The sequence below is a fragment of the Tubulanus polymorphus genome, unplaced genomic scaffold (assembly GCF_964204645.1).
Source record: "Tubulanus polymorphus unplaced genomic scaffold, tnTubPoly1.2 scaffold_89, whole genome shotgun sequence".
In the NCBI taxonomy this organism is placed as follows: domain Eukaryota; kingdom Metazoa; phylum Nemertea; class Palaeonemertea; order Tubulaniformes; family Tubulanidae; genus Tubulanus; species Tubulanus polymorphus.
In genome coordinates, this window is record NW_027437494.1 from 1 (window position 1) to 15,646 (window position 15,646).

The 15,646-nt window shown below is 33.8% G+C and overlaps 2 protein-coding genes across 2 annotated transcripts; both read right to left on the reverse strand.

The window, feature by feature from the left end:
* Positions 1–5,461: 5,461 nt before the first annotated feature.
* LOC141914708 (uncharacterized) lies at positions 5,462–11,764 on the reverse strand. Its single transcript, XM_074805977.1, has 16 exons — positions 11,635–11,764; positions 11,302–11,556; positions 11,130–11,169; positions 10,544–10,599; positions 10,391–10,448; positions 10,040–10,071; positions 9,866–9,937; positions 9,419–9,446; positions 9,200–9,312; positions 8,316–8,466; positions 8,115–8,182; positions 7,900–8,023; positions 7,592–7,644; positions 7,123–7,245; positions 6,795–6,878; positions 5,462–6,590 (listed from the first exon to the last, which is right to left on the reverse strand). The coding sequence occupies exons 2-16, from the start codon at positions 11,430–11,432 to the stop codon at positions 6,401–6,403; spliced, it is 1,323 nt and encodes a 440-aa protein (XP_074662078.1). The 5' UTR covers positions 11,433–11,556; positions 11,635–11,764; the 3' UTR covers positions 5,462–6,400.
* A 12-nt stretch (positions 11,765–11,776) lies between these two features.
* LOC141914706 (SCAN domain-containing protein 3-like) lies at positions 11,777–15,412 on the reverse strand (the record flags this gene model as incomplete). Its single annotated transcript, XM_074805976.1, has 13 exons — positions 11,777–11,918; positions 12,031–12,060; positions 12,361–12,393; positions 12,861–12,899; positions 12,977–13,065; positions 13,145–13,541; positions 13,611–13,754; positions 13,823–13,927; positions 14,008–14,082; positions 14,180–14,307; positions 14,505–14,545; positions 15,209–15,277; positions 15,354–15,412. Coding segments are annotated over 13 exons (1,350 nt in total), but the record flags the coding sequence as incomplete, so codon positions are not given.
* Between the last annotated feature and the right edge of the window lie 234 nt (positions 15,413–15,646).

Sequence of the window (15,646 nt, forward strand, 5' to 3'; positions counted from 1 at the left end):
ACTAACACCCGTCTTTCAACCAATCTGCGCGATACCAATTAATTAAATCATTAAACGCATTGGGTTCCTAATATTTGAAATCATGTGATACAATAGTTGTTCTTTAGACTTGGCCACTTTCATTTCAGAAAACCGCGTACTAGACCAGTGGTCACCGAGGCATTAACCATTCCTTCAAGTTTTGAAAATTCGATGGTAACGCGGATTCTTCGCCTCTAAAAACTGTTTCGTTAATAGTTTTCTTTATATTAAAAGTGTTCATAGGAATTGAAATTTGGAGCGATATCAGTCACAGCTGTAACCCTTTTTCATTGTCAGTTCTTTTTTGGAATTCAAGTAGATTAGTGAAAATATCAATGATGAAGTTCACTTATTATATCAAGTACCGTTTTTACTGTTGCATGCGAGTCGAAACAAAAAGATCTATCCAACTACATATGTTCGGGTATAACCTGTGATATCCTTCAGTATGTTATGAATATCTTTAAAAATTTGTGTTCTAGTATAATACCCGAAGGTTTAACTATCGGACACATAAAAGATTCGCCATAATCAAAGTTTTTAAGAAAATCTTTCTTCGAGAAAGAAAGATCTTTAAAAGAACGATTGGCGAATTGACTAATCCATAGTGGACTGTTGTGAATTTATTGAATAATCCACCTGAGAAATTTTTAGATTTCGAAGCGAAATTTATTCATATAAATCAAAAATGCATAAATAACTTGACGTTATTTGCGGGTCTCATGAAACACTTTCGTGCGCTCTTTTTAAATCTAAAATAGCATAAATACATGCGTGTTTCGTTATAAACAAGGTTTAATTCCAAACGCACATGAAATATGGAGCCTGTATCTCACACGATATACACATCTTGAATTTTCTCTAACTACGTAGGCCCTTTCCAAATGGGAATTGTTCAGTTTTTTAACGGCCGACATTCAGAGGCACCTAAAAAACCGGTTCTATAGCACTTGAGATTTTCAGTGTAGGGCACATCTCACATCGACTCGGCTCGCGGTCGGTGGTTTAATGGGAACACATCTGGTTGTTACTAGTTTAACAGTTGACGAATTCAGAAAACTTTTTTCAAATGTCTTTGATAACTTTTTAAACATAGTATTAATGTTAAATATGTGATATAAATGTTCAATTAAAAAGTAGAAACCGAATCCATACTTCAGTCTGATATTGTTATAACATCAAACACTCAAATTTAATCCTTTGTTAGATTGGTAGCCAGTGTAGATGAGCAAGAATAGTGGTCCCTAATTTTAATGTGGACTGTTCAACAAGTTGGAGTTTGTGTAGAGATGAATGAGTTTAAAATGGAGTGGAATTTAGATAATACTGCTTGAATGTCTATTACTCAATCTTTTTATTGATCATAAAAAAATTGTGGTAAAATATTTGACTCTAGGGTTGGTTTTAGATTGTATCTCTCCACGCCAGAGGTAATCACGGATATTGGACTACACAAAATTCCTTGTGTACAGCTCAACTTTTTAAATCCCTGGAAAAGCTCGCCACGAATATATCTTAGTAATGATTAATTTTCCCACAAATTCTCCCCTTCGAAAAACCTAAACAACCAATGTGCGCTTGCTCTAAGTTTGCCAATGCACTATCGTTACCTTTTCTAGCTATTTGCAATAGCTGTTTGTCGCAAATAGATTGCATCCTCTATTACAGGAGTAAAGGATACAGCTCTGGGACCCTTTTCTCAAAAGATAGTTTAAATTAACCATCATCCAATATGATACATGACTAAATACACTGAAAAAGATCAACTATGTACACATTTCAAATTTCAAACCATGTTTTATCATTAGAAAATTACGACACAACGTTCGATCTCTCACTAGAGATAATCTTTTTGAATTTGTACACTGAGTTTTCGTATCGTATTATCGTATTTTCAATTCTCTGCTTTTGAGTCAACAAGTACAAAGTTATTTTAGCAATAAAAATTTAATTGTCAATATAAATGTTAACTATCCACTGGTAAACTTACTAACTTTTGGCAACTGACCTTAGATCGTGGAATGGTCTCAGGTGGCCTGCTGATCCCCTCTTTATTTATACTACTGAAGAAATATACAGTATAAGACGTAAAAAGTATATGAACATATTATTTATCTTTATATCGCGATAATTCGTGTACGTATGATTGAAAAACGATATTCTATCGAATCTCATGGTACTTATGATTATTGTGTATTAGCAACCCTCCACGGATACGAAGCAGCCTAAGTTTACATCCTACCAAAATTATCCTCGGAACTCTCAGCATTATTTCAAGGGTCGGTCTTAGAAAATATACGAAGGACGTGTTCACAGGTTAACGAGGCCAAAAATCTTCCCCAAAATTTCAAATTTTTACAAGCAAAGATAATATACTTCATGCTTTTGGTGCAGAAAAAAATACATGTCCACAAAATGCAAATTGTGTTTTCAAAGTAAACGATTGAGTGTGGAATTGTTTCGAATTCAAGGTTTTCCCATTAACACTCCGGTTTTTTCAATAAGATAAGTCAAACTATTGTTGTGATGGCCAGTTGAATACTTCATCATTATATTGAAAGATATGTTATACTTAATGCATATTTCCTTAGGCCTTACAGCTTTCTCTATTGGTTAGCGTTGTGATCACTCAAAATTAACCATAAGTTTGAATTCTCACTGATCTACTACATCTCTATAACAAAAATATATTTCATATCAGGCAATTAGCTTTGATCTGTGGTCAGTGGACAGCAGCTACGAAACATTTAAAACTACTACATTATCATTCCATCTATTCATGTATATATAATATGATATGATATCTTCTTTGTTCAGTTTAAAAGTCTTGATCGTAAAAGTTTGACAAGTCTTACATATCACATCACTTTGGCTAGAGTTGAATGATCGATAAATCCATAACAAAATCACAACTAAAACAAAATTCAAATTTGAAGTCAGATCGCTATGGGGTCCTGAAAGAAGCAGCCATATCATAGAAAACCATTGTCATTATCGAATGTGGGCTATATATTCTGTAGTATAAGTGTGTGTCGGTGTAATGATTAGGCCCGGATCAGGTTACTGACTAGGAAAACCCACATTGAAAAATTAAGAACCTTGTTCGACTATGATTTCTTTTATTAATATTTCATGAAATAAGTTGAGTGATAATATAGACCTTTGAAGAGTAAGACTTTTTACACTAATTGCAATGATTAAGATTTTACATAAGGCTTTATCCATGTTTGAAGGATTGTTCAATAACAGTTACATAGGCTAGATAGAGGAAATTTAAATATTCAGGCCCAGCTAGTAAGCCTGTCTTTAAGCAATTGGATTGATTAAGATAGGATCCATTGCGCGTTGATAAAGAATCAATAGATATTGCGGCATTCTAAATTAGATTATTTAAAAACCGCAAGTTTAGGCGTTCAATTGGTCCTAACATTCATTAGAAACATCAGATCAAAATGATACAGCGTTTCGATACTCGTCATAAAGTACATTGGCTGCATCAATTTGGTGAATTTTATATGGCAAGCACAATTTTTCTAAATTTTTAAATGTTAAAGGAAAGTTTAAGGTGCTGGACCAATAGTTATCTACACATTTGTTTGGGTCAAAAATATGCCTCCACAAGGTGAATGATATGGTAAAAATTAAGAACATTCCAAATCAAGACACATGACAGTCATTTTTGGGGGAAGATGTAGACTTTTCCCACCATAATTCGAGGATTTAATTCCCAAACTTTCATTTTTCATTGCACCTGCATGACCTATAGTCAAGTAGTTTTCACAGCTAGAATCACCAGCCACAGACGGTTTGTTCAAAAAACCCAGGTTGGTTTATAATATAATCTATGAAATTTGATATGTAATTTGCTTGCTTATTCTTGATATAAATGAACTACCCTGATATTTGGTTCGGTACAGAGGCACGCAAAGTAGGTTCATGGCTGGAGGAAAGTAACCTTCATGTCAATGAGATTCACGACAAACATTTTCAGCAGTTTGCAGTTCTGAGGGAATTTTTGCAAACCGTAGGATCAAAAGTCTGGATATTTATCGGTCAACATGGTAAATAGGCTGAAAATTAAATAGTTCATATTCAAGACAGCGATGACTGACACCATTTTTGTGAGTGAATAAATGCAGGCTTATTTCGCGTTTGAAGTTTTAGTGGTTTACCACATTGCATCTTAAAACTTTATACATATAGTAAAGTCCGCTGCACAAGGCACCGAAAAAAAGTTTTTTCCTCGTGAAAAACGTTTTCGATGTGTCTTGTTATGCCGTGTGCAGCGGACTTAACTAATCTTGTTTTATATTTTAATAACTTAACGTACCGGGTGTTTTTTGTCATTTATATAAAAAAGCGTGTTCATGATTATGGATAGTTGGGTTTGTCAAAATAAATTTAAAAAGATAAGTTCTAGTTATTTGTGGTTAAAAGTTGGTTTGATTTCAAGATATGTTACGGCTTTTGAAAAAGTTAAGCAGTCTGAATTCCAATGTTGAATAAATTGGTCGGTTAGTCGTAGTTTAATAGATTCTTAAACATATTGAATATTCGGATATTTTGGTGTGCCCCAACATCGACCATTCCACATTCTTCCAGTATACCTTTTATACAAGCTAATCATTTAAGATTGAAAACTTTTGAAATACTGAAGTCTATGGTATATCTTGCTAGATAAATTTTCCCATTTTCAAAAACAAGGTTAGTTCACAGATTTTACGGTTTTTTTATACACATATATTTAACTCTCCATATATCATGTATTTGGTGTCGCATTATTAAGACGTATATACTTTCAAAACTTAGGTGAACCATTCTAAGATTTTCAGGTTTTCATATCCCCATATTTCACACGAATACAAAAGGATCGGTTTAACCATAGAACCACACAGAAACTTGCTCACTCGAGTAAAAGACTAGCTCAAGGAAACATTTTTAGGACCTTGTTTTGGACGTTTTCGTTATTTCTGTGGGATTCGCTTTAAATTATGCATGGCTTCATCCCTGTAGCATGTGAATTAAGTTCCAGAGTAAATTTCCAGACGGCAGATGAAGGCAATGACATAAGTTAGGGGACCCTAAATACTGAAACAAAAAATCCAATCAAAACGTCTACTAAGTTTATTCTATAATACAGTGGAACTTCGTAACAGCGAGGTTCATGGGACCAGAAAATATGTTCGTTATTACCGATAGTTCGTTTCGTTATATCCAGTATGAAATTAATAGTTATCTTTCTTACTTGGGACAAAATTCTATATTTGTTATATCCGATGAGTCGTTGTTTTCGAGTTTGCTATAACGAGGTTCCACTGTAATGCACGAATAACTGACGAGGTAAACTTAGCAAAAGAGTTCAATATAAGTTCCACAAAGCTAAACAGTTCAAATATCAAAACGATACAATTTATTATAAAAAAAACAGAATTATCGGTTTTCCACTTAAAGCATTATTAAGGAATGAAAACTAATACAGCGTATCAAAAACATATATAAAAAAAACGCTAATTAATACAATCTTCGATTATCTTCTGTACAATATTTCTCTCATGCACATCGGTTTTCGAGAATTAATTGATGAAATCGTATACCAGTAGCTACAGCTTGTTGGACGTCATTAGTCTGAACAGGAGGCATGGAAGAAGGCATGTGAGACCATCTATCTTGGTTTAGTAATGCAAGATAAAAATTAATATTGCATTAATATATAGCATACTGACCCACTACCTGACTCAGCTAAATAACTGCAAGTATTCAAAATAATATTGAAAGAGTTTTTTGATACTTTGGATGTTCGTAGTAATCGAGAATGGGTGCGCAGCGGTAAATCAAGTATTCGTCTAATGGCCGTCCTCCATGCCTTAAAAATGTGTCATACATACATACAAGTAGACATCAGTCCATTGGTAATACATTTATGAATCCCTATAAGTAATCTGTTTAAACTACTAATAATATATATATGTACATGTACATGAATTTAGGCCACAGGAGGACCATCTCAGGTCAGTCCAATTCTGATGAGCCCTTGAGCGATACAAATGTAATAAAAAATATCAAGATAATTGATTAAAGCGTTTTCAAAATCTCCCTTCAAAACTTCAAAAGTGTGTAAGTGCTAAGTTCAGCAATGCCATATTCCCTATACGGACGGATGGATGAATGCGAAGATAGACAACGGATGAACAGTGAGCACAATAATCTGGTGGGACTTAAGTCTCAAGTGGGCTAAAAAGGAAATATCCTGATGCGGACGTAATTTCTATCGACAAAATATTACAACCATTCACAGAGGCTCTTCGACTTTGACATTCCGTCAACGATATTGGATAACACTTAACGACGTATGTCAGCAGAATTGCTGAGAATCTACAAATCAACTTTTAAGTGGCCTTATATTGTAATTTTCAATCTTAAAATTTGCCAATCTGTTGTACCGCTCAGCTGTATTTTTTCCTAACGTCGCAGCACAGACTTCATGAGCTTGGTTATCACTGATACCAAAATATCTTGCCACCAGGGATCTAATTATGCGTATCCTTATTCTTGCACGTACTGATGAAGAACTGAAAGATGAGAGAAATCAAATAAGAAAAAACTTCATATCTATCTATCCATATATGTATAAATTGGAATCCTAGATCTGTACCTAACAAACACATTTGAGTGAAGACAAAAATTTAAATACATTGAACTGGTATACCAGTCATACAGGGATTCAGGAATTGAAATTTTAATACAATCATTTACAAATGCAATGAAATACCTACCTTAATCTCTTTTGAAGAATTTTGGATACTAAATGAATTGGTGCCATGAATGGAACTTCCATTTGTGAGTAAGAATACACCATTCTGAAAATGATAGTTTAACGGCTTTAAAGCAAATATTTGTACTGTTGACCCAACTGTATTTTGAAGGTTAAATTATTGGAGGGTTGTACAAACAAACCGTGAGATATAATGTTTTATTCAATGATGTTTTAATATTTGAACTTGAATACCGAGTGCAACATGCTCTTTCAGTAGTACGAAACATTGCTTTACCAAAATAATCTGTGAGAGTGTTCAAATATTTATGTGATTTGAGTAAACTTACATTGGATGTACTGTAAATTTTACAAAAAGTGACTCAGCAATCAGTTGAACGACACAGCTGACATTATTTTCGACAACACCAGCACCATACGCATTATCAGACAAAATATTTTCCTCCTGCAAGCTGAATGCATAAAGCAATTATCTTTATCGTTAAACAATTGCAAATAACAAGAGAAACTAAAATTATGGCACAAATGGGATGTCATAATGATATGAATTTCTCTAGAGTCCATCAGATGATGATTACATGAACTTGGCACCTCCATTTTCTGCCTTAAGCTTTAGATCAGAAATTCATAGAAATTATGGATGTTGATTATTAATTCATCCATAATATGGGTCGCTACTATGGTCAAGATTCAGATCTGTATTAAATCCCTAGATGTACATGAGCTGATGCTTTTTTTCAAAAATTAGCCAAATCGATCAAATTTTCAGAATCTCCTGTCATGAAACTTTGTTCTTACATGCTTGGTAGACTGAATATCTTCTCAATATCATATCTGAGCTCAAGGAGAACCTGAAAGTATAATAGAGAGTTGGAGTGGTGTACATTTGAAAGTCCTATAGACATATTAACGGGACACCATGCCACTGCTCAATGGGATCAAAATCTATGAAAGACTGCAGCAACACCGTCTGCTGACTAGTTGAAACCGATATGTTTAATGATCTTAACTAATATTCAATAATAGAAAGTAGGAATAGAAGATCTATGCTATACTGAAGTTGGCTATAGATTAGCCATCTGAGGGCTCAAGACATATATACTCACTTTCCCATTGCTGCGATACAAATATGACAAAGGAATCATTCTTGAATCGTCTACATCGTTTTCATCATCAATGAGTTTATTCAGCTTTTGCGAACAAATCATACATACAATGCTATCAGACATTCTAAATTTAATGAATAAATACATAACATGTAAGCATCAAAGAAACTGAATTTACAAAATGTAATGTTAACCATGAACTTAAGATTAATAACCTCGAGCTACTTTTGGAAAAACAGATAATACACGCAGAAGTAATGGACAATCTGACCTCTTCCTTGACCTAGAAGAAACAAAAGCAAAGAGACCAAATTAGACATTTCTGTAGAATAACTACTGGCAGGATCAATTTGACAATTATAGGTTGATGCTATAAATGATGGACAGTTTGTAGTAGTACGTATATATGATTTTACCTGATTATAAGCACTGAGCTTTGTTTCGACGATATGTATGGGACATGTGTATGTTCTAATCAAATGACAATCTTTTTCTTCCAGACCGACACATCCAGGATGAATGAGCCATTTACAACTTACATTCAAACATTCCATAACATGATAGTTGCTATAAAATAAGAAGAGAGTTAGTTTTTGAATCTATGGAGTGAATAGTTTTCAATTAAGAATTATTGATATCTTCAATGTATCATATTCAGTAACGGTATACTGGTTTGAATTTCATACAATAATGAAGGCAAAAAGAAATTATAAAATTAAATCCTTTGATTCAGAGTTTAAGTGGTTTTGTTTCAGGTAAAAAAGAAATAACATATCTTGCAATGTAATATAATGCAGTTACTTTTTTTTGTATTGGTCTTGACTGGAAGTACAACCATAATAAGTCACATATAAGCTATGTGGGGGGGGGGAGATTGTAAGGTGAAGCACATGTGAGAATGAATAAAGGGCTAATATGCGCCATGAGTGGTGAAGACCTCTGCAGATCCAAACACAACATTCTTCAAGGGTCGTTCATTCACATAGACATGTAGATAAAATGATATCATTAGGGTGTTTTTAATATACAATTTCAACAATCAAGAACCTTTGACATTTTATACCAACTCCTAGCTTTCTGATGCATAATTTCAGTGAAATTTTTGGCTCAGTCATGTAAATGTTGACAATAAAAAGATGTGCTACATCTTGAAGTCAATCAAGATCAAAATTACTGCAAAGATGACAAAACGTTCCAACTTCACCACAAGAGTCATCATTATTTTTTCGGTAATCATTTTCCCAAAAAGCTAGTTATCCATTGTTACCATTCTTTCATGTTCATGCTGCTGATCACTTACTCATTTTTCTGTGCATTACAAAAGCACAATAATGGACGTTTGTTGTCTTCATCCGTTAAATTACGCAGTATATCGAAATTTTGCCTTCTTTTCTGGACATTTGTACGCTTTAACTTCAGACAAATGGGGTTAAATCATTAATAAAGCATACCATACCACTATCAATTTCTATTTTCACAACTCATGCGCATATGGCGCTTTATTAGATTTTTCACATACCTGGGAGACCGTTCGATAAGTTCTTCTTCTAAAAGTGGACAAAATTTTCAACAAAAGAAATAAAATAATGTATTGATTTTCAAAGTCATTGATATAGTGCTGTGTAAGGATAACCTTGTTAGGAGATACTTAGCAATGCTGACCGATTTCCAAGGTCCAGAGTCTAATGATCTAGTTTTCTCATTAATGCTATAGCAAAACTCAATCAATGCTAGAATTCGTTTATATTTTCCCTTCAAAGAATTCACCCAAATTACTTAGTGATAAAACTTAATATCATTTTTTAAGTCAATGTACAACACATCTGGTTTTAGGTATCAATCCTGCATACGTATGTTGAAGCATGAATGTAAACCATCTAGTTTGAAGAGTTTGTTGAGTTATTGATTTTCTATAAATTTGATTAAATTTACTACAATTGGTATCCACTGCACAATTAATACTTACTCTTTACAAATTTTTCTTTTTTCAATATGTCCATCATCATTGTTCTGTTTCTTATTTTTCACTGGTACTAGGCTAAAAGAAAAATACACAATACACTGGTAAAAAATGAAATGGAAATATATGTGTAAATTAGTTTCAAAGTTGTTGATACATTTATGGCATGCATCAACTTACGATTCATTCATATTTAACTCATCAAGCTGATACTGCATAAAAAAGAAAGAATCAAACGAAGATCATGTTCATATGCAAATCATCTCAAAATACTCCTTTGATAATAATAATAATGATGATTCACATTAATATGTTACAGTGCAAAAAGCATTCAGCAAAACTTTGATAGGAACAGCAAAAGTAATATGTCTATAATGACTAAATGTATTAAATTCAATTCCTATTATTAATTTGACACAAGAATGAATGATAAAATTGATTGTTAAGCGCCATATTTCAAACATTCTTTCATATGGATCTGAAGTGTAGAACACATACACTAATAAAAACAGAAACAATTAAAAACTTTACCTCATTGACGATTTGATCAACACAATGTCTGATCTCTTCGGGTACAGTTAAGTCATCCCTAAAATGGTGAAAAATCATCAATTTAACTATCAACTTTAAATGTTCCATGATTAGGATAAATAAAGTAAGATATTTTCCTGGCCAAAAACTTACAGCATTTCAAAACTTGTTTCCGATGAATCCGAATCGTGAACCGCAAGGGACTGACACTGTAGGCAAATGAAAATGAACCAGGGGTCCAGTGACACCATACCCACTTAGTGAAATGCATTGCAACCTGACAATTTCAATATTCAATGCCCCTGGTAAATATGTATAGAAACCAATGTCCGCGAAACTCACCACAAACATAGAATAAGTCATGGGCTACAATTTTACGTTTTCTGATTGTGTTTTACAAAATGTGTAAAGGTACTAATATTATAGGGAACATTATCAAGTATATTATAGGGATTTGAAATGGTTGCATTAAAAAAATCTTCAAATATAATGCTAATATCTCACATTTAATCATCAACATATTTCAAGTTCTATGTACAGGATATTTGTATTTAGTCACAGATCACATCAAAGACTTTTCTGTTTGTCTTATTAACTGGTTAACAAACGTTTGCTAATTATACACTAGTGTCTCAAACTTATCATAAAATTATTCAATAATAATCTGTAGGTAGCTTTCATAAACACCATTGACTATATTAGTACGTTATATGTTTGTAAAATATAACCAATTACTTACGTTTAACTGTTCTGTATTTTTGTTCATAACATGATTATTTCTAAAAATCACAGATTGATATCAAATACATGTAATTCTTCTTTAGATGATTGAAAGCGAAAATCACATCGACTGACCAATAAGACATACTATATAAAATATGAATAAGATGGAGAATGCAATGTAAACTTACTCGCATGACTTTCCTGAGTGGCAACTAGCTGTACAAATTTCACCCCTCTTCTTACACAGACATCTTAAAGTCGAGCAATTTGCTTTGCAGTGGCATCGGCTAGCTGGTTTCAAAGAGTGTGACATTGCCATCGCAGCTGTTCTTATCGGCAATTTGGGAACTGATCCCCACCCAGCGACAGGAATATCAAATTCCCCAACAAACCGTTGTAGCACATCTGCTCGCAAGGCAACATCTAAGACTCCGTACTTGGTTCTTAAAATGAGGATTAACAGAATAAAGAATAGAGCTGTTAAGACTTTGCTTTACGATTTATGAAATTATCTGACAAACCGTATTATATAAAAGTTTCCATTCTTAAACTTTTTCACTTGGACTACCACACCAGGGAGTCTACGTAGATCTATTTTGTGGTGGTCTTGCTCAGGAATTTTCACCGTAACAAAATCCCCAACTTTGAATATTAGTTGTTCTTTTTATCCCCTTTTCAACATCCTTTTTGCGCCTTTTAAGGAGGCAAGGTTAGCAGCCATCCTAATTTTTTGGTGAGCTTCCTTAGTTGCTAGCTCATTAGCAACCTTAACTCTCTTTATTGGCAGCTCACTAAAATCAAATCCCTAGAATGGAAGTGGTGCATTGGTTAGCCAGCTTAAAATAAGGCCAAATGTAGTAAGTAGAGTTTAGGTTATAGCAAAGTGACAAGTTTTGTGCATTGTTAAAAAGGCTTACTTGCGAAGTGGTTGAGGCATTTGGTTCCATCTGAAAAAAGTTGAGTGATATACAGATATGAAAATTGGTAAACACTGCACTTGCAATAAATGTCGATTTTCTGACACTTGAAAAATTGTTAATTTTTTAAATATACATCTCTTAGAAATGCCACAAAGTTTACATTAATGAAATACTGTAAGTATCCCTTTATAAAATGCAAGTTGGCAGTTATCTTTCCTCAGGACAAGATTTCAATGAGCCTTATTCTGCAGGAGATGAGATAGACATATTTGTATTTAAAATTAAATCGAATATATACACAAGATAATCAATCAAGCATGTACACACCGTAATATCTTCATCACTCTGAATTGTTAAGGCCTATGAAAAAGAATATGGATTACTGATACTTGGAAAGTATTATAAAAAAAACATGCATTAAGATAATATCTACAGCCTGGCTCTGTTTACAAGATGTTGATTAATTTTGAAAGGTATTTTGACTTTGTGATACTACTGTATTTGAAACTTAATTTCTTACTACACCCTACAGGGCCATAGGAACGAATTGTGGCCCATAATGACGGCGTAGCAGGCACAAAGCACTAAATGGTCATAAAATTTTGAAAAATTATATCATTTAGGTACATTCTGAGTACTTCCTGGTTGAAATTAGGAATGATATAAGCTCACAGTTTCACCATTTCTGCCACTAGGTACTATGGAGACCTACCCTAGGCATGTAGGAAGTCATAGGCAAGAGTCAGAAAATGGGGGGGGGGGGGGCATGGCTCCCCGGTTCCTACAGCCCTGCCCTAAAATAGATTTTAGTGAGTATTAGTACATACTTCTGCATTGCCCTCCTCTTCGTCATTATGTTCATTTGACTGAAATCAAATACAATTTCTTATAAGGACTGAATAATGATATAAATACCATTTGCTGAAGTAACTACAAATTTTACCTGAAGTGCAATATTTGGGGGTTTTTGCCCATACACACATTCATAGGGGGTACATTTTATTCGTGTGGAATACATAGTGTTGATCATATCTAAAGAAGCAAAAAACATTGAGCATATAGGGGAAGCATATTATGAATTAATCAAGATATCGTGTTCAATTTTACTTACACATAATTCGTGGTAAATAATGATGCCATGGAAATTCTCCTTTTCCAGTGAAAGACGCTTTGAATGAGGCAATTTTATCAGCCACGATACGATGACCCCGTTCTACTAAGCCCTGGCTCTGGGGATGACGAGGTCTACCATGGACAATTTTACAGCTGGAGGGCCATTCAGACAGAAGATCACCCAGTTCCCGGTCAGAAAATTCACCTCCATTATCACATTGAAGAATTTTGGGTAGCCCAGTAAAACTGAATAGGATCCTGAGAGCATCTTTCACATCAGTCGCAAATTTTCCCTTCAAGGGCCACAGAAAATGAAATTTGGAGGCATGGTCAATAGCATGCAATATGAAGCGATAACCTTCTGTTTCTTGACGTTGCATATCAATCAAGTCAACCTGAAATGAATATACATGTATGAATTAACGATAATAGTACTCAGACCTTAAATAAAAGTTATGTCTTACCTGAATTCTTTCGAATACATTTTGGCTAATGATCGGAATGACTGGGGCTCTGCCAGTTTGCGATGATTTCAGTGTGCACACTTTGCATTTTTTCAAGGTATTCCTTACATGAATTCGAATGACACCGAAGTAGTTTTCTTGAACCTGAAAGTTGATCTTTTGAATAAGTGATTAAAGATATGATTAACTAAAACCTCAGGGAATAATTTTACCTTTTTAAATGTAGCATTCTCTCCACCATGCCCAATAGCCTCGTGACAGGATAATATGATTTGATCAAAATCTTCCAAAGGGATAACTCTGAGCTTCCTTGAAACCTGAAACAACCCATTTGGAGCAAATGAATAACTTCTGTACATACTGCAATAAAATGATATTTTCCATGTAAGATACGTACATCACTTTTGCATGGTGCAACTACATTCTTATCACCGTTTTCCTCCTCTTTTAAAGTAAAACCTTTGGTTTTGACCTGCAAAATAAGACGAAGCATCACTTCATAAATCAGTTCTATTATGAGAAAATTGTAGTGATACAAGTCGTCAAGCATTCACAACGAGAACATTTACCTGATGTCGGAATTTGGCTAAGCTTTGGCTGTTGGGAAAATAATTCTTAACATCTGGATGCATTGGGTTTTCAAGAAACTGTTTGACAACATCCAGATATTCTTTATCCATAACCGAGCTATTTTTGGCTAAAAAATGAAACACCTCTATTCACATTCATACATAGGCCTAATGCCTTATGAAACCAATCATTTTAATTTGTGGCCTAGCAGAAAGGAAAAAGATTCATTCCCACCAGGAAATCATTTCTGATTTTATAAAACAAAGGTATTTTATAAAACAAAGGTGAGAATGTATCTGAATAACCCATGCTATCTTAGCTTACCTCTTTTTTTCACATCAGATCTTTTCACATCATCTGTAATTCTGTTATAAAATGAATGAAAATTTATTGTAGCGAATAAATTGGCCAGCTTTTAGTCTCAAGTATCTTACGTAATAAAATGAACAATTTTGTATCCTAAAACAAACTGAACCATAAAGCGAATCTTAGGTTTAACCACCAGCATTTGTGGGCATTGAATAATATTTTGTACCAATTGTGCTCTTTTTTTAATCAATAAAGTTTTCTTGGTTAAACTAGTTAAACTGACAACTTCGAAAAATATTTGACAGCCAAAATTTCAATATTCAACACCCCCTGATGAACAAATACAGCAATAGATGAATGACACTGACTTTTAAATGCCATAGTGCCAATCAATTGAGCATATATACCATAATATTCCATGGTTAACATATAGCAGAAGCCATCGCCTTCTAACTCAACATAACCATACCATATCATGGGCTACCAATGTGCAATTGATTGGGTTAACAAAATATGCATACGTACCAATATAAAGGGAAAATATTAAATTTAATATCAAACTATCCGTGGTGGGGAGAGAACAAAAGACCACAATTCCGAGCAAGGAGATGTATCCTACGATAATGCAGTCAATTATTAAACATTAAGACTATCAAGACCTGTTGAAATTTTTCCTGAAAAACCTTTTAGAATATAATAAGTTTCATAGATAGACTTACTTAGATGATGCTTTCTTAGCAGAGTCATGTGCTTTCTCTGAATGATCTATAGGATTTGTATCTGAAAATCTATCATTAACATGGGATGAAATTCTAGTTTTCTAATGAGCATGTCTCAGTGGAAACGTCATTTCTCAAAACATACTTATCATCATCTGGCATGTGATCACATGACACAGAAGCTTTAGTGCGACTGTTTGAGGCCTATCAAATATAAAATGTAGAGGGTTGACAAAACTATAAACTACATTCAAATATGGATGCACACAAGTGAGTTCAATATGGATGCACACAAGCGAGTGTAAGAGGAAAAAAATCAAGGGCTATAATCTTTAAAAACTAGGTGCGCAATCAGAGTACGTCTGGAACCAGTCCAGTCATTCAACCAAATGCAGCAATGAACATCGATGAAACTCCATGAACTAGAGGACTGCAGAT

What these genes read in the sequence shown, in the direction of transcription:
- LOC141914708 (XM_074805977.1), bottom strand. Translation starts at nt 11,432, where the DNA reads ATGGCAATGTCACACTCTTTGAAACCAGCTAGCCGATGCCACTGCAAA. An exon ending in TGTAATGCACAGAAAAATGA is followed by an intron (nt 8,467 to 9,199) that starts GTAAGTGATCAG and finishes CTTATTTTATAG; the next exon opens with CAACTATCATGTTATGGAAT. An exon ending in AAATTTACAGTACATCCAAT is followed by an intron (nt 6,879 to 7,122) that starts GTAAGTTTACTC and finishes TATCATTTTCAG; the next exon opens with AATGGTGTATTCTTACTCAC.